The 18,480-nt window shown below is 48.2% G+C and overlaps 1 protein-coding gene across 1 annotated transcript in view; it reads left to right on the top strand.

The window, feature by feature from the left end:
* Positions 1–15,053, top strand: part of MYZAP (myocardial zonula adherens protein) — a 94,408-nt gene extending 79,355 nt beyond the window's left edge. The window contains exons 13-15 of the mRNA XM_060755956.2: positions 9,734–10,270; positions 12,398–12,626; positions 14,670–15,053. Of these exons, the coding sequence (XP_060611939.2) occupies positions 9,734–10,270; positions 12,398–12,626; positions 14,670–14,801 (898 nt within the window). The 3' untranslated portion in view covers positions 14,802–15,053. The remainder of the gene's footprint in view (positions 1–9,733; positions 10,271–12,397; positions 12,627–14,669) is intronic.
* The last annotated feature ends 3,427 nt before the right edge of the window (positions 15,054–18,480 follow it).

Raw genomic sequence — 18,480 nt, 5'->3', positions numbered from 1 at the left:
GAGAGAGGCAGAGACCCCAAGGTCTAGCCATTCCCGAATTTTCATGGGGTCCTCATTGTTTGTTAAGGCCTTGACAAATTGACCAAGACTTAACTCCTATTGTGCAGTCTGGTACCTTTGTCCTTTGCAGAACTATAACTTACCATCCGTTGTTTGTGGGGGGGGGGGGTATGCTCGACTTCAATAACAGCCCCTGCTCTGACTCAATGCTATGGGGTCATGTGGGCTGTAGTTTGGGATCATGGGGGCTGCGAAGGAATGCAGATGCCTTACCAAACTACACATCCAATTGCTATCGAGCAGGAATTTAGTGGCTCTCGTCCTGGAGGGTGAGAGCCTACAGACCCAACAAGGAGGGCCTGCTACTTTGGTGAGTGAAAAAAAAGACACGCAATATGGAATTTCCCTGATTTCCCAAATAAATCTCACCAAAGTTGGAGTAAACGCCACCGAGTTGCTTTATTGTGATCCATTTGGAAAAGATGCAAAGCCGCCATATTTCGTCAGACGAGCATACATTCAATACAAAGCTGTGCCATTTTATAGAAAATACAGATCATTAGATTTCAAATTCCCTGCCGCCCACCCATTAACCGGCTTGGTGTTGATTGGCTGGTGCGCTTAAGAGCTGGGAGGAGGCTTGGCTGCCTCTAGCGCGCTTCAGCCAATCAGCAAGGTGATGTCGCCTCGGTCCTGGCCAATCAGGAGAAGGGGAGGTGGAACGAGAGAAGACAAGGAAGGGATGAATGGATTAATTGTTCTTGGATCCGGATTTTTCCTGCGACTGGCCTTGGAAACAATAAGCGTGATCTGTGTGGCAGTTTCAGTGTGGAAGTAAACAAAGGATGAAGCAACTGGGGACTTGTTTGTCCCTTGTGTCTTGATGGGATTAACCAGATGGATGTATGCCCCAAGAGGTCCAGCTCTGAGGTCTGGGGCATATTTCCTTTGTATTGTCCATGCAAGTAGTTTCTGCCAGGATCCCTTTCAATCAAAGGATTATCTTCTCAGAGGAATGTGAAGTTTTCCCTAAGGCTTTGGGTGCTGGGGTCACAAAGAGTGGCATTTCATATTTCATATAAGGGGTATGGGGAAGGGGGAAACATGCAAGGGAATCATATGAGGGGACATTCATATAAAGAGAAAGAGCCGATCTCCACTTCCCCCCACCCACCAAAGTCCATAAAGACATTTTGAGAGCCCATGGGGCTGGGGAGAGGAATCATAGAATCATAGAGTCAAAGAGTTGGAAGAGACCTCATGGGCCATCCAATCCAACCCCATTCTGCCAAGAAGCAGGAATGTTGCATTCAAATCCCCCCTGACAGATGGCCATCCAGCCTTTGTTTAAAAGCTTCCAAAGAAGGAGCCTCCACCACACTCCGGGGAAGAGAGTTCCGCTGCTGAACGGCTCTCACAGTCAGGAAGTTCTTCCTCATGTTCCGATGGAATCTCCTCTCTTGTAGTTTGAAGCCATTGTTCCGCGTCCTAGTCTCCAGGGAAGCAGAAAACAAGCTTGCTCCCTCCTCCTCCCTGTGGCTTCCTCTCACATATTTATACATGGCCTTCATCATATCTCCTCTCAGCCTTCTCTTCTTCAGGCTAAACATGCCCAGCTCCTTAAGCCGCTCCTCATAGGACTTGTTCTCCAAGTTTTAAAAAGTCCAAAAGTTCATGGGGCTTGAAAAGGTAGTTTCCAAAAAGTTTCTAAGAGTTCTCCAGAAGGGAAAAAAATCCCATAAAAGTTCAAGAGAGTACATAAGTGTAAAGGGAAGTGGTTTCTCAGTAATAAATGTGTTACCTTCTGCTTTATATGAAACATAGGGCATAAAACCTTGATTAAACGTACACACTACCTGGCATGGGAAGGGTCCCTGTTGTGGTTGTTAGTGTCTTTGCAAATTGACCAAGACTTGACCCCTATTATCCAGCCTAATGTCATTGTCCTTAGCAAAACTATAAGTTACTATATCTTATGTGGGGAGGGGGAAGGTCATGTTTGACCTCACAATCATTGCATAGCATTGAGCCATGGCAATTCAATTAGCAATGGCGACCCTCAAATAGGATCTCCAGGGGCTCCTTTGGCTTTGGCTCAGCACTAAGAGTTTCATATGAGAGTCCTGTCCTTCGGGGTGAGAAGGGCGGCATATAAAGGTCGTAAATATAATAAGATATAATAAATAAATAAGACGTGAACCTAATGCACAGCCTCATTTTGGGAAGGTCATTCAGCCCAAAAAGGTGAATGTTAGATTGGAGTCAAGACAGTAAGGATTTCTGATGTTGTTTCCTTCTTCCTTTACAGCCCAGAGAACCCCACCCAGCCCTGTGATGCCTTGAAGCCAGCCCGGAGCTACTCCCCATTCACACGGGTCTTGGAGTATTCCTCGAGGCACCGGGCGCCATTGAGGCCCATCGTCCCCTCTCCACCCTTTCCTCCTCATTCGCCCCCAGAAAGGACCGTTGCCGAGAACTCAGAATGAGCACAAACGGAGAAGGCGCCCCATGCCTTCCGCCTTAGTGCCGGCTCCAGGAGAGTTCATCCAAACTGTGAAGGAAACCATCATTAATACCATTTGAACTTCAGGTCATAACTTTGAAGCATTACCTCCCATGTTCTTCTTGGAGAAGACAGAAAGGTCAGCGCCATTTCTAACACATAGAAGACACTACAACCCGCTGCCCAGGACAGCTATGGATGCAAAGACCATTCAGTCTTATGGGAAGGAGCAGCCGATTTGAAGGATGCATTGTTTCATGTGCCGCATCGATGATCTCCTTAAATATGACTGCTGTCCTACAGCTGCTGACCCTTCCGATCCTCTCCGAGGTTTCCTCTCAGTTTCCTTTCTTTCAGGACAATCCGAGTCTTGCTTTTTTGTCGTTGGAGGCTAAGGAGAGTCTTGCTTCTTCTAAAACCTTAACACTCCAAAAAAAGGGCCAAAGAACCAACCTATATCTATTTTTAGTATATTTAAAATCTCTGAATGTTACTCTACGCAAATATGTTTAATCACCCTTCATATTCTGGCTTCATTTATATTTTACTAAATTGCCGCAATGTTCTATTTAGTGCCACATAACGGCTTGAAGAGTAAAAGGACATTTAGCACTGTGTGTATGGACTGAAAGAGAGCAGTGGGGGGATCCTTGTGATTTCAAACTGCCAATATGAAGATGCTGCCAAGGCCCCTCTGGGTGTGTTTGCATTGGACTGCACTCTGAGCTGACTGTGTTTTATGAATTTGCACTACCGTATTTAAATATTCAATAAAGTAACGCACCACTCACGAAGGGATCTGGTTCAGTGAGAACTCTGGATCTGGAACTATTTCAATGCAAGTTATTTATTTATTTATCGTGTCATCAGCAACCAGACATTTGTATTAGATTTTTAACAAAAACAAACAGACAAAACACAGAATTTGCAAGTTTGAAGGCGCTAGAGACTTCCCAACGTCGTTCAGGTTGGTCTGAACATGAAGCATAAGTCTCAAGGGTAAGAACCTCAGAATTGGTGCTGAGAGGTAACTTAATCAGGGGCTTTTAGAGCCAAGTCTCTTACTCACGTCCATCTGGTAGAAAATCTGATGGTGGAATGAAAAAGGGAAGAACTCCCCTCCTCCAGAAAGAGGTGGAGCCAAACAATTGAGCTATTTATTTGTCATGTCAGGGCAACCAGTCAATTATATTACATTTCTAACAGAACAAAGCAAACAAACAGACAAAATACAAAATTTGTGAGTTTGGTAGTTGATTAAATGTCCTATCTGGCCCTGTGGAGTGCTTCTGGTGTTGCCGCTCAGGTTGCATTGCAGCAGGTGGTCTGTGGTTTGCTCTTCTCCGCACTCGCATGTCATGGATTCCACTTTGTGGCCCCATTACTTGAAGTTGGCTCTGCATCTCATGGTGCCAGAGCGGAGTCTGTTCAGCGCCTTCCAAGTCGCCCAGTCCTCTGTGTGCCCAGGGGGGAGTCTCTCATTTGGTATCAGCCATGGATTGAGGTTCTAGGTTTGAGCCTGCCACTTTTGGACTCTTGCTTGCCGGGGTGTTCCAGCGAGTGTCTCTGTAGATCTTAGAAAACTATTTCTTGATTTAAGTCATTGGCGTGCTGGCTGACACCCAAATGGGATGAGCTGGAGATGTCTCTGCCTTGGTCCTTTCACTATTGGCTGATACTTCCTGGTGGATGTCAGGTGGTGCAATACCGGCTAAGCAGTGCAATTTCTCCAGTGGTGTAGGGCGCAGACACACCATGTCTCATTAAGAGCCACATCCACTGTTTGAGCGTGGTGAGATGTGTTCCACACTGGGCCTGCGTACTCAGCAGCAGAGTAGCATAGCGCAAGGGCAGATGTCTTCACTGTGTCTGGTTGTGATCCTCAGGTTGTGCCAGTCAACTTTCGTATATTGTTTCTAGCGCCCACTTTTTGCTTGATGTTCAGGCAGTGCTTCTTGTAGGTCAGAGTATGGTCCAGGGTGACTCCTCTCAGGTATTTGTGTGTGCTGCAATGCTCCAGTGGGATTCCTTCCCAGGTAATAATCCTCAAGAGCTCGTGATGCTTGTCTGTTCTTGAGATGAAAGGCACATGTCTGTGTTTTAGATGGATTATTCATTCATTGGTTCTTTTGTTTTTAAGGTACTCATTATGCACTTCTTTCCCTCATCTTTGGGCGGTGAGTTCTTCAGGAAGGATCAAGACGAAGGAGAAGGAGTTGCTCTCAGCCTGAGAATCCCGCCCAGAAACCTTGACTTTATGACTCTTCACCTGGTTGAGCTTCCATTTCCATTCAGGCACAGGCATTGCAACCGGGCGCCTCCCAAAACACACGCAAGCATGGACTTTGCGCCTGGGAGGCACCGATTTCTGTCCCTATTGTGGGCGATATGGGAGCATGCCTGGCGCCAAGGGAGCGTTTATAGGGCATCCGTCATCACTGTCGTTGCTGTTATTATTGGGGTGTTGTTGTGTGGTTTCCAGCTTGCTTGGCCAACATAGTAGTGTTTTTCCTGACATTTCACCTACATCTATGGCTAGTGGCATCTTCAAAGGATCTGATGTGGGGGCTATAATATCCCTGTATAATAATATCCCAGGGTGTGAGAGAGAGGTATTGTCTGTTAACAAGCGTAAAGGGGTGCAATTAGCAAGCTGGATTTGCAAGTGTTGAGTGGGATCCACCCATTTGCACATGCCGCCATAAAGATAGCATTGTGAAGGCATTTGCATAGAAATAGCCTGGCATTAGTTCCCTTTGAGGAGTTGTGCTGCCATGAAGACATCCTTCGCCAGGGTGGTATTCAATAGCCCCCAATTGCATACTGACTGGAGACATACTCTGCCTGGGTGGCGTTCATTAGTCTCAGTCTTGATTCTGGAGCCCCCAGTGGTGCAGTGGGTCCAACCCTTGTGCCGGCAGGACTGAAGACTGACAGGTCACAGGTTCGAATCCGGGGAGAGGGTGGATGAGCTCCGTCTATCAGCTCCAGCTCCTCATGCGGGGACACGCGAGCAGCCTTCCACAAGGATGATAAGAACATCAAATCATCCAGGCGTCCCCGGGCAACGTCCTTGCAGACGGCCAATTCTCTCACACCAGAAGCAACTTGCAGTTTCTCAAGTCACTCCAGACAGGGCACAGAATATTATTCTTTGATTACACAGCCAATCAGGACCACACTAACAACCACTACATCAGACTACACGGAAAAGTAATTGAAATCCACAAGCACATTGATCAATTAAACAGAAAGGAATAAACTATCCCTTCTGTTGGCAGCAGGCTGTTAGGAAATTTGGGGGTTGCAGTTCAAAACTCCGGGAGGAGGCCCGAACTTGGCCCAGGCCTGCCTTAGAGGAACCATCGATTGACCACTTGTTTATTATTATTTAACTTTCATGTTTGTTTTTTTAGGTGCTAATGACATTTGATGTGGGCTTTTATAAATTTATTAGATATGAGCATCCTTATGATGGTTTATTTTATTTATCGTGTCAGGAGCAAACCAATCAGTTGTATTGCATTTTTGAACAAACAAACAGACAAAATACAGAGTTTGCAAGCTTGGTAGTGGATTAGATGTCCTTTGACCAGTCTCTGTCCCCTTGGAGTGCCTCTGGGGTTGCCGCAAGAAGGTCCTCCCTTGTGCATCATGTGGCAGGGCTCAGGTTGCATTGCAGCAGGTGGTCAGTGGTTGGCTCTTCTTCTCCACACTCGCATGTCGTGGACTCCACTTTGTGGCCCCATTTCTGGAGGTTGGCTCTGCATCTCGTGGGGCCAGAGCGCAGTCTGTTCAGCGCCTTCCAAGTCGCCCCGTCTTCTGTGTGCCCAGGGGGGAGTCCCTCATTTGGTATCAGCCATTGCTTGAGGTTCTGAGTCTGCCACTTTTGGACTCTTGCTTGCTGAGGTGTTCCACGAGTGTCTCCGAAGATCTTAGAAAACTGTTTCTTGATTTAAGTCGTTGACGTGCTGGCTGATACCCAAACAGGGGATGAGCTGGAGATGTCTCTGCCTTGGTCCTTTCACTATTGGCTGCTCCTTCCTGGCGGATGTCAGGTGGTGCAATACCGGCTAAGCAGTGTAGTTCTCCAGTGGTGTAGGGCGCAGAGCCACATCCACTGTTAAGAGCCACACCCACTGTTTGAGCGTGGTGAGATGTGTTCCTCACTGGGCATGCGTACTCAGCAGCAGAGTAGCATAGCGCAAGGGCAGATGCCTTCACTGTGTCTGGTTGTGATCCCCAGGTTGTGCCAGTCAGCTTTCGTATGATATTGTTTTTAGCACCCACTTTTTGCTTGATGTTCAGGCAGTGCTTTAGAATTATGGGAAAAATAGGCAAAAGCTGCACATTGCAAGTGCTGAATCTGACTTGACACATAGAAGATGACTTTGAAAGGCAGCAGATCACAGGAGCTGTCTTCAGAGACCTGTCAGCAGCCTATGATACTGTCAACCACCGCACAAGTTTGAATTGTGCGAACGCTCCCCTGCGATTCCAGGCTCCAGGAGAACTCCCAAGCTGCGAACCTGTGCCTTCAAGGGGAGTGTGACCCTGTCTAGCACAGGTTGTGACCCTATACCCTGTTCGGCCTTGAAGCTGACCAGGAGGACCTCTGTCTTGTCTGGATTTAACTTCAATGCACTCGCCCTCATCCACCGATTCAGGACTTGGACAGCCTCCTTAGCATCTGGTGAGTTGGGCGTCATCTGCGTACAGATGTCATCGAACTCCAAAACTCCAGATTATCTCACCCAGAGGCTTCATGAAGATGTTAAACAACATGGGGGACAATATTAAGTCCTGCGGGACACCTGAGGACAATGGCTGTGGAGCCAAGCAAGAGTCCCCCAGCAATGCCTTCTGGGTACGACCCATGTTCTAGAAGCATTCTCTCCTGACGTTTCGCCTGCATCTATGGCAAGCATCCAAGTGATTCCGGCCATGAAAGCCTTCGACAATACATGTAATCACCTCTCAACAAAAGATTGTCCCAGGCACTGCCAGGCCATCAAATGCTAATCAAGGTGGTCAGTTGAAACATTCACCCCTAGCTCCAGCAGACAAGAGTCCTTTGTCCCACCCTGGTCATCATTCTACAGATATATAAACCCTTTTTCCTATTTCCAACAGACCTCACTACCTCTGAGGATGCTTGCCATAGATGCAGGCGAAACGTCAGGAGAGAATGCTTCTAGAACACGGCCTTATAGCCCGAAAAACCTACAACAACCCAGTGATTCCGGCCATGAGAGCCTTCGACAATACATGTAATCACCTCTCAACCAAAGATTGCCCCAGGCACTGCCAGGCCATCAAATGCTAATCAAGGTGGTCAGTTGAAACATTCACCCCTAACTCCAGCAGACAAGAGTTCTTTGTCCCATCCTGGTCTTTCCACAGATATATATAAACCCTTTTTCCTAGTTCCAACAGACCTCACTACCTCTGAGGATGCTTGCCATAGATGCAGGCGAAACGTCAGGAGAGAATGCTTCTAGAACATGGCCTTATAGCCCGAAACAACCTACAACAACCCAGTGTTCCCTCCTCTTCTGTGAAGGAAATGACAGCCACGTGGTGTGTCTCCAAACCCAGACCTGAAATACATTCAGAAACGGGTTCCTTGCTGCAAAAGGGGATGAAAGCAACAAACGAGGACAAGCGAGCCCACCTGCAGTCCCAACAGCAACATAAGCCAGGCCTTTTGTCCCTGCGGGGCTGCCGTAGCGCGCTTCCGGCCCAAGATGGCGGCGCCCAGCCAGGACCGGAAATGCAGGCCTTCCGGCGCTTTCCTGCCTGCGGTGGGCGGCGAGGCGGGTCGGGCTCGGTCTGCGGGCGAGCATGGCGGCGGAGGCCCCGCCCACAAACGGAAGGCGGCTCCCGGAACTGCGGGAGAAGCTCCGGCGGCAGGAGAGGCTCTTGGGAGACCGGTGAGCAGCCCGGAAGTCGCACTCTCTCGGCCTCAGAACCAGGCCGGGCACACTCTCAATCTCGGCCTCGAGGGAAGGCCCACTCCCACCCCCCCCCACCCCCAAATTTGGTTTCATGGGGACAGCCACTCTCAGTTAACCGGTACCACCATAGAATCCTAGAACCAAAGAGTGGGAAGAGCCCTCCTGGGCCTTCATCCAGTCCAACCCCATTCTGCCAAGAAGCAGGAATATTGCATTCAAAGCACCCCTGACAGATGGCCATCCAGCCTCTGCTTAAAAGCCTCCAAAGAAGGAGCCTCCACCACACTCCCTCCGGGGCAGAGAGTTCCACTGCTGAACGGCTCTCACAGTCAGGAAGTTCTTCCTCGTGTTCAGATGGAATCTCCTTTCTTGTAGTTTGAAGCCATTGTTCCATTGCGTCCTAGTCTCCAGGGAAGCAGAAAGGAAGCCAGCTCCCTCCTCCTCCTCCCTGTGGCTTCCTCTCACATATTTATTATACATGGCCCTCATCATGTCTCCTCTCAGCCTTCTCTTCAGGCTAAACATGACCAGCTCCTTAAGCCGCTTGTCATAGGGCTTGTTCTTCAGTCACCCTCCCTGACATATTCCCTTCTCATATTTATTCATGGCTATCATGTCTCCCCTCAGCCTTCTCTTCTTCAGGCTAAACATGCCCAGCTCCTTAAGCCGCTCCTCATAGGGCTTGTCCTCCAGACCCTTGATCTGCTCCCTCCTCCCTGTGGCTTCCTCTCACATATTTATACATGGCCCTCATCATGTCTCCTCTCATCCTTCTCTTCTTCAGGCTAAACATGCCCAGTTACCTAAGCCGCTCCTCGTAGGGCTTGTTCTCCAGACCCTTGATCATTTTAGTCGCCCTCTTTTTCTGGACACATTCCAGCTTAGAGTCAATATCTCTCTTGAATTGTGGTGCCCAGAATTGGACACAATATTCCAGGTAAAGTGGTCTGACCAAAGCAGAATAGCGCATGGGGAGCATGACTTCCCTAGATCTAGACACTAGGCTCCTATTAATGCAGGCCAAAATCCCATTGGCTTTTTTTTTGCCGCCACATCACATTCCTGGCTCATGTTTTACTTGTCCATGAGGACTCCAAGATCTTTTTCACACGTACTGCTCTCAAGCCCAACTGGATGGCCATCTGTCAGGGGTGCTTTGAATGTGATTTTCCTGCTTCTTGGCAGAATGGGGTTGGACTACATGGCCCATGAGGTCTCTTCCAACTCTAGTATTCAATGATTGTATTTTGAACTTCTGTTCTTTACATCCTAGGAAATTTGTATCCCGGCTTCCAGATAAAGGGAAAAAGATCGCTGACTTTGCCGAGAGGCTGAGGGCAGCCATCGCGGACGAGGAGGAGCAGGAGAGAACCTCTGGGCTTTTGAAGGCAGTGCGGTTGGAGTTCCAGAAAAAACAAGAGGCCATTGAAGCCACAAAAGAGGACGTTAATGCCCGCCATAACCCCTCCAGATATGAAGATGCTGAGGACAGTGGCATTGAAGCCCAGAAAAGAGCTTGGGCTCAAGAAAGAAGCATTGGAAGCACACCTGAACTGTTAGCACGGACTGTCGGAGTCTCCAAACTACCTCAAGAGAACACGTTGCAGAGACCCGAGACCAGTCGGACTTTAAGTGATGCCTTTGAAAGACTTTCTGTTGCGGATGGAAAGAAACAGAAGGCCGAAAGCAATGTCAGTCCTTTCCGAAACCTTCCAAACATGCCACCCAAAACCCCGCCTTACATTGAAGTCCTAGAAGAGAGAGCAAAGAACCCTGTGGCAACGAGGAGGAGCAGGTTCAAAACCAATGCGTGAGTATCACTGGAAACATACCTGTAGAAATAATAATAGTAATAATAATAATAATAATAATAATAATAATATTTATTTGTCGTGTCAGGGCAACCAGTCAATTGTATTACATTTCTAACAGAACAAAACAAACAAACAGACAAAACACAAAGTTTGCGAGTTTGGTAGTTGATTAAATGTCCTTTGACCAGTCTCTGTCCCCTTGGAGTGCCTCTGGTGTTGCCGCAAGGAGGTCCTCCCTTGTGCATCATGTGGAAGTAGGGCTCAGGGTGCATTGCAGCAGGTGGTCAGTGGTTGGCTCTTCTCCACACTCGCATGTCGTGGATTCCACTTTGTGGCCCCATTTTTTGAGGTTGACTCTGCATCTCGTGGTGCCCGAGTGCAGTCTGTTCAGCGCCTTCCAAGTCGCCCCGTCTTCTGTGTGCCAAGGGGGGAGGGAGTCTCTCATTTGGTATCAGTTCTGAGTTTGAGCCTGCCACTTTTGGACTCTTGCTTGCTGAGGGGTCCCAGCGAGTGTCTCTGTAGATCTAAGAAAACTATTTCTTGATTTAAGTCGTTGACGTGCTGGCTGAGACCCAAACAAGGGATGAGCTGGAGATGTCTCTGCCTTGGTCCTTTCACTATTGGTTGCCACTTCCCGGCAGATGTCAGGTGGTGCAATACCGGCTAAGCAGTGTCATTTCTCCAGTGGTGTGGGGTGCAGGCAGCCCGTGATCATGCGGCATGTCTCATTAAGAGCCACATCCACTGTTTTAGCGTGGTGAGATGTGTTCCACACTGGGCATGCATACTCAGCAGCAGAGTAGCATAGCGCAAGGGCAGATGTCTTACTGTGTCTGGTTGTGATCCCCAGGTTGTGCCAGTCAGCTTTCGTATGATATTCTTTCTAGCACCCACTTTTTGCTTGATGTTCAGGCAGTGCTTCTTGTAGGTCAGAGCACGGTCCGGAGGGACTCCTCCCAGGTATTTGGGTGCGCTGCAATGCTCCCGTGGGATTCCTTCCCAGGTGATCCTCAGAGCTTGGGATGCTTGTCTGTTCTTAAGGTGAAAGGCACATGTCTGTGTTTTAGATGGATTAGGGATCAGCTGGTTTCCCCTGTAATGGGCAGCAATTGCACCTAGAGCTTCGGAGAGCTTCTGTTCAACCATCTCAAAGCTCCCTGCTTGAGCGGTGATGGCATGATCATCAGCATCTCTGTCCCTTCTGGCAGTGGCTGGTCTTTTGTGTAGATGTTGAACATGGATGGAGCAAGCACACTCCCCTGTGGCAGGCCGTTCTTCTGTTTTCACCATCTGCTTCTCTGGCCCTGGAACTCCACAAAAAAGCTCCTGTTCTTTAGCTGATTTCCTTGAGTAGTGATGGCATGATCATCAGCATAGATGAAGCTCTCTTTCCCTTCTGGCAGTGGCTGGTCATTTGTGTAGATGTTGAACATGGATGGAGCAAGCACGCTCCCCTGAGGCAGGCCATTCTTCTGTTTCCGCCATCTGTTTCTCTGGCCCTGGAACTCCACAAAGAAGCTCCTGTTTTGTAGCAGGTTTCCTATGAGGCGGGCGAGGTGGTCGTCCATTGTGATATTATACGTTTTTCTCAGGAGGAGGCAGCGGTGGTTCACAGTCTCATAGGCTGCTGACAGGTCTATGAAGACGGCTCCTGTGATCTGCTTCCTTTCAAAGCCATTTTCTATGTGCTGAGTCAGGTTCAGCACTTGCGATGTGCAGCTTCTGCCTTTCCTGAAGGAATCAGACAGGGGTCTATTTCTTCCATAATTCTATGCAAAATAAGTCTCTCCAGAACTTTGTAGAGGTGGCGGCACAATAGGGAGATTGGTCTGTAGCTTTTTGGACCATTACGGTCTTTGCCTGGCTTCAAGATGGCGATGACTTATAGAAAAGCTATTTCTCTAAAACACACATAAAATATACAGGACAGATATGAAACCACAGGACATGAGTTTAAAATTCATGCTTATAAGTAGCATAGACTCCAGGTTTGTGCTACTCATACTAGGTGGCTTCTGCTGTGGATTTTGGAAGAGAGCAATGACCCCTCCCCAATATGGTGATGATGATGACGACGCAAATTCCCCGGCAGGCAGTTCTCCACTTTTTGTCTTTTTTCCTAGGTTGCCGGCAGAGTCCAGTGGATCATCCCATGGCTCGCCAAGTATTTCTTCACCCGGAGGAAGTCTCTCTTCTTCTTCGCTGTCTGCAGAGGAAAGGCGCCGCAGGGACAGGCAGCACTTGGATGATGTCACCGCGGCCCGGTTGCCCCCTTTGCACCACCAGCCCTCCCAGTTAATCCCCATCGGAGACTCCATCGCCATTCAGATCCAGCAGAAGGAACAGTATGAGGTAGGGCTCGACGGAGGCTTGGATTGGGGCTCTGGGGTATCAGGGTATGGGGTGGCAACCTGTGTTGGACGGGGTTGCACTCCACCTGAAGCCACAGGTCCGCGGTTTGGGGGTCCTCCTGGACTCATCACTCATGCTCGAGGCTCAGGCGTCGGCGGTGTCCGGAAAGGCTTTCGCACAACTGAGACTCGTGCGCCAACTGCGACCGTACCTCGGGAAGGTGGATCTGGCCAAAGTGGTCCACGCCTTAGTCACCTCCAGAATGGACTACTGTAATGCGCTCTACATGGGGCTGCCCTTGAAAACAGCCCGGAAATTTCAACTGGTCCAATGAACGGCGGCCAGGTTGTTAACTGGTGCTCCTTACTGGGAGCGGTGAACCCTCCTGTTTAATTTATTTTATTTTATTTAGAAGTTCTATATACCGGTCTTCTCCACCTCCGGAGAGGGACTCAGGCCAGTTCACGACATATATTCAAACAACAGCAATACAAAAACAATACAATAAATCATCATTAGACATTAAAACCTAAAATACAATAAAAATGAGAGAAGCAGTGAACCAAAGTCTCTCCATTTTGTGCCTATCTATCTCAAAGGTGACAAAGAAAAATACCTCAACAAATGGCACAAGCCAAGTCATCAAACACAGTTACGATTCATCACCATCCTTCCGTATGCACAGGGTTATTGACTGACTCGTCAAATGCCATATTGCAAAGCCAGGTTTTTAGTAGCTTTCTAAACGACAGGAGGGAAGGGGCAGATCTAATCTCTAGTGGAAGGGAGTTCCAGAGCCGGGGAGCCACCACCGAGAAGGCCCTGTCCCTCGTCCCCACCAGACGCGATTGCGAAGGTGGTGGGACTGAGAGCAGGGCCCCTCCTGAAGATCTTAACAACCTTGATTGTTCGTAGGGGAGAATCCATTCGGACAGGTAAACTGGGCCGGAGTCGTTTAGGGATTTATAGGTCAACACCAGCACTTTGAATTGTGCTCGGAAGCTAATTGGCAGCCAGTGGAGCTGGTGTAACAGAGGAGTCGTATGCTCCCTGCACCTCCTTCCTGTTAGTAATCTGGCTGCCGCTCGTTGGACTAATTGAAGCTTCCGGGCACTCTTCAGAGGCAACCCCACGTAGAGAGTGTTGCAGTAGTCTAAACAGGATGTAACCAGAGCGTGGACCACCGTGGCCAAGTTTAAGGAGCTCCACTGGCTGCCATTCATTTTCCGCTCCCAATTCAAGGTGCAGGTGCTTACCTACAGGCCTGGGTAACAACGGAAAAATTTGTTTCTAAAATCGATTCGTTTTTTGGGGTTTTTTGCGTTTCGATATTTAAAATATTTCCGAAATTTTAATTTTAAAAAGTTCGATATTTACGAAATTTCGTAAATGTGAAAAATTTACAAAACAATAACGAATCGATTTCCGAAACAATAACGAATCGATTCGTTAATGGCGGACGCGACCGCGAAATACGCTAAAAAACCTCCAAATGGGACAGGGGGAACTTCTGAAGCTTAATTAAACCAAAAACAACTATAAAAACCAAAAACAACTATAAAACTTGCCCCAGACATGCGGAAATAATAACGAAACGACCTCAAAATGATAACGAAACGAACACAATAACAAAATACAAAACATTTACGAAACGATTTAAAAATTCGGTTTTTTTTAAAAATTGCTCCAGACTGGTTCGTTATCGTTTTGTAATTGAAAAATTAACGAATTTTTTTAATGAATTACAAAATTAACGAACGAAACCGCCCAGGCCTACTACAAAGCCCTGAACGGTTTGGGACCCGCCTACCTGCGTGACCGCATCTCTGTGTACAAACCCACACGATCTCTTCGATCATCCGGGGAGGCCCTGCTCACACTCCCGCCTCCTTCACAGGTGTGATTGGTCATTAATAAAGATGTTGAAATCGTGTTCCAGAGTGTAATAATCCGGGCGCCTTTGGATGGCTTGTGTCCCTCTGACATTGCTCCCAGGTTCTCTTCCTGCTGTTTCAAAGGCTCTGCTTCTCTCGCTCTCTGTAGGAAATGCAGGCCAAGCTGGCGGCCCAAAGGCTGGGCATCAAGGTGGGCCGCTACGAGCCGGAAGGAGGGGTGGCTGTTTACCAGGAAGCCCGGGACGAGGAGGAGGAGGGCTACAGCTCTGCTGGGGACTGAAACCGGAGCAGACTCTGCGCCTAGAGGTGTGTGTCTTCCCTCTCTGCCCCTCTGCCCATCTCTTGATGCTCCTCCTCTGAAAGGTGGGCCCTTTGGGAGATCTTTGGCTGGACTTAATGGAGAGGACCTCCTTCCTCTGCAAGATCTGGAAAGGCGGGTGGACAAGTGCAGGAAGCGGACCCATCTACACTTTCTATTAAACTCTTTGTGCTCTTCTGTGTGTTTTAAAAATTGGGATCCGTTTCATTTTCACATGGGTTGTCCCTTGACTTCTGGTGGTACAGCCAAGCCTTGGCATCATAGATGATGATGATGATGACGGTGGTGGGAATAAGTGCAGTGGGTTAAAGCGCTGAGCTGCTGAGCTTGTTGATCGAAAGGTCGCAGGTTCGATTCCGGGGAGCGGCGTGAGCTTCCGCTGTCAGCCCTAGCTTCTGCCAACCTAGCAGTTCGAAAACATGCAAATGTGAGTAGATCAATAGGTACCGCTCCGGCGGGAAGGTAACGGTGCTCCATGCAGTCATGCCAATGGCCACATGACCTTGGAGGTGTCTACGGACAACACTGGCTCTTCAGCTTAGAAATGGAGATGAGCACCACACCCCAGAGTCAGACATGACTGGACTTAATGTCAGGGGACAACCTTTACCTTTTACTATATAAATAAAAATGTAATGTTCGTTTGTGCTATTCACAGAACTCAAAAACCACTGGACGAATTGACACTAAATTTGGATACAAGACACCTAACAACCCAATGTATGTCCTTCACTCATAAAAACACCGAAAAACACAGCAGAAGGGACTTAAAAAGCCAAAAAACAAAACAAAAAATACATTACAACGCATGTGCAAAACCACATATATATACACACAAGCACATATATACACACACATACATGCATATACACACCCAAAACACATACACAGAAAGGGAAGGAGAGAAGAAAGGAAAGAAATAAGGGTAGAGAAGGAAGGAAGGAGAGAAGGAGGGAAAGAAGACAGGAATGGGAGAAAGAAAGAAAGAAAGGTAGAGAAGGAAGGAAAGAGAGAAGGAGGGAAAGAAGAAGGGAATGGGAGAAAGAAGGAAAGAAAGAAAGGTAGAGAAGGAAGGAAAGAGAGAAGGAGGGAAAGAGGGAAAGAAGAAGGGAAAGAAAGAAGGAAGGAGAGAAAAAAGGAAAAAAGGTAGAGAAGGAAGGAAAGAAGGAGAGAAAGAGGGAGAGAATGAGGGAAGGAGAGAAGGAAAGAAAGGTAGAGAAGAAGGAAGGAGAGGAGGGAGAGAAAGAGGGAAAGAAGAAGGGAAAGAAGGAAAGAAGAGCAGAGAAGGAAGGAAGGAAGGAGAGAAGGAGGGAGAGAACGAAATAAAGTGAAAGAGGGAAGGAAGGAGAGAAGGAATGAAAGAGAGAAAGAGGGAAGGAAGGAAGGAACGAGACAAGGAGGGATGGAACCAAAGAGCAAAGGAAGCAAGAAAAGAAACAGGTAGAGAAGGAAGAAAGAAAAAGGGAAAGAAAAAGAGGGAAGGAAGGAAGAGAAAGAAAGGAAAGAAAGAGGGAGGGAAGGTTGGCCACAGCAACGCGTGGCGGGTACAGCTAGTCTATATAAATAAAAATGTCATGTTCGTTTGTGGGATTAACAGAACTCAAAAACCACTGGACGAATTGACACCAAATTTGGACACAAGACACCTCTCAGGCCAACGAGTGACCATCACTAAAAAAAAAAATGATTTTGTCATTTGGGAATTGTAGTTTCTGGGATTTATAGTTCACCTACAATCAAAGAACATTCTGAACCCCACCAACGATGGAATTGGGCCAAACTTGGCACACAGGACTCCCAGGACCAACACGAAATATTGGAAGGGTTTGGTGGGCAGTGTCCTTTGGTTTGGGAGTTGTAGTTCACCTACAGCCAAAGATCACTGTGACTCAAACAATGATGGATCTGGACCAAACTCTACACGAATACTTAATATGCCCAAATGTGAACACTGGTGGAGTTTGGGAGAAATAGAATCTTGATATTTGGGAGTTGTAGTTTCTGGGATGTATAATTCACCTACAATCAAAGAACATTCTGAACCCCACCAATGATGGAATTGGGCCAAACATGGCACCCAGTTCTCCCATGACCATCAGAAAATACTGGAAGGGTTTGGTGGGCAGTGTCCTTTGGTTTTGGAGTTGTAGTTCACCTACATTCAGAGATCACTGTGGACTCAAACAATGATGGATCTGGACCAAACTCTACACAAATACTCAATATGCCCAAATTTTGGGCATATTTGTGCAGAGTTTGTTAGGCATATTGGTGGAGTTTAGGAGAAATAGAACCTTGACATTTGGGAGTTGTAGTTGTTGGGATTTGTAGCCCACCTACAATCACAGAGCATTCCGAACCCCACCAACGATACACAGAACCCCCATGACCACCAGAGTAGGCCACAGGCCTTCACTTGATTTTGTCATTTGGGAGTTGTAGTTGCTGGGATTTATAGTTCACCTACAATCACAGAGCATTCTGAACCCCATCAACGATAGAATTGGGCCAAACCTCCCACACAGAACCCCCATGTGGGCCACAGCAACGCGTGGCAGGGAACGGCTAGTAATAATATATAATAATAGAGTTGGAAGGGACCCTTGGTTCATCTAGTCCAACTTCTGCCAGACAGGAAGACACATCCAACCCTTGTTGTTGTTGTTCATTCGTTCAGTCGTCTCCGACTCTTCGTGACCTCATGGACCAGCCCACGCCAGAGCTCCCTGTCGGCCGTCACCACCCCCAGCTCCCTCAAGGTCAGTCCAGTCCCTTCAAGGATGCCATCCATCCATCTTGCCCTTGGTCGGCCCCTCTTCCTTTTGCCTTCCACTTTCCCCAGCATCATTCCCTTCTCCAGGCTTGGCTGTCTCCTCCTGATGTGGCCAAAGGACTTCAGCTTTCCCTCTAGTCTCCTTCCCTCCAATGAGCTTTAGTCAGGCTTTATTTCCTGGAGGATGGACTGGTTGGATCTTCTCGCAGTCCAAGGCACTCTCAGCACTTTCCTCCAACACCACAGCTCAAAAGCAACCAACCCTTGCTAAACAATAATAAGACCATAGAGTCAGATTCTAGAGTCAGAAGAGACCCTCAAGGGCCATCTGGTCCAACCCACTTCTGAAGACACAATCAAAGCCCTCCGGATGGATGGCCATCCAGCCCCTGCACCTCCTTGGGCTTTTGTGAGGCTTTGTCCCTCCCCCAGTTCCCGAAATCCCTGCCAAACGTTGCCCAGGAAGGGACCTACTTGGAGGCCACAGCGCCTGGACATCTGCTGCTGGAACTGCCTCCATCCAGAGACGTATCATGAAACGCGAGGGCAAGACCTGGGAACCGTTCTTCGGTGATGGTTTTTTGCGGTGTGACAACCTCCCGTGACTGAGCCTCCAACCTTGTCACCCCTGCCCTCCATCCACTGCATCATGCCCCCCCCCCCCGCCATAAGGCCTTAATGGCCAGCAGGTGCAATAAAAGAGGATGTCTCTAATGGAAGATCTATCACGGAAACGACCCTAATAAAATCTCAAGTGAAAGGCATGGAGGAGGCGAACCCAGAGGGTGATTCTCCCCAAGGCTTTCTCCTCTTCATCCTGGAAAGAAGTGACGAGTGGAGTGCCACAAGCAGGATTCCCCCCCTGGG

The sequence above is a fragment of the Anolis sagrei genome, chromosome 9 (assembly GCF_037176765.1).
Source record: "Anolis sagrei isolate rAnoSag1 chromosome 9, rAnoSag1.mat, whole genome shotgun sequence".
NCBI lineage: Eukaryota > Metazoa > Chordata > Lepidosauria > Squamata > Dactyloidae > Anolis > Anolis sagrei.
Note: the sequence above shows the minus strand (reverse complement) of the source record. Positions and strands in the feature narration are given on the sequence as shown.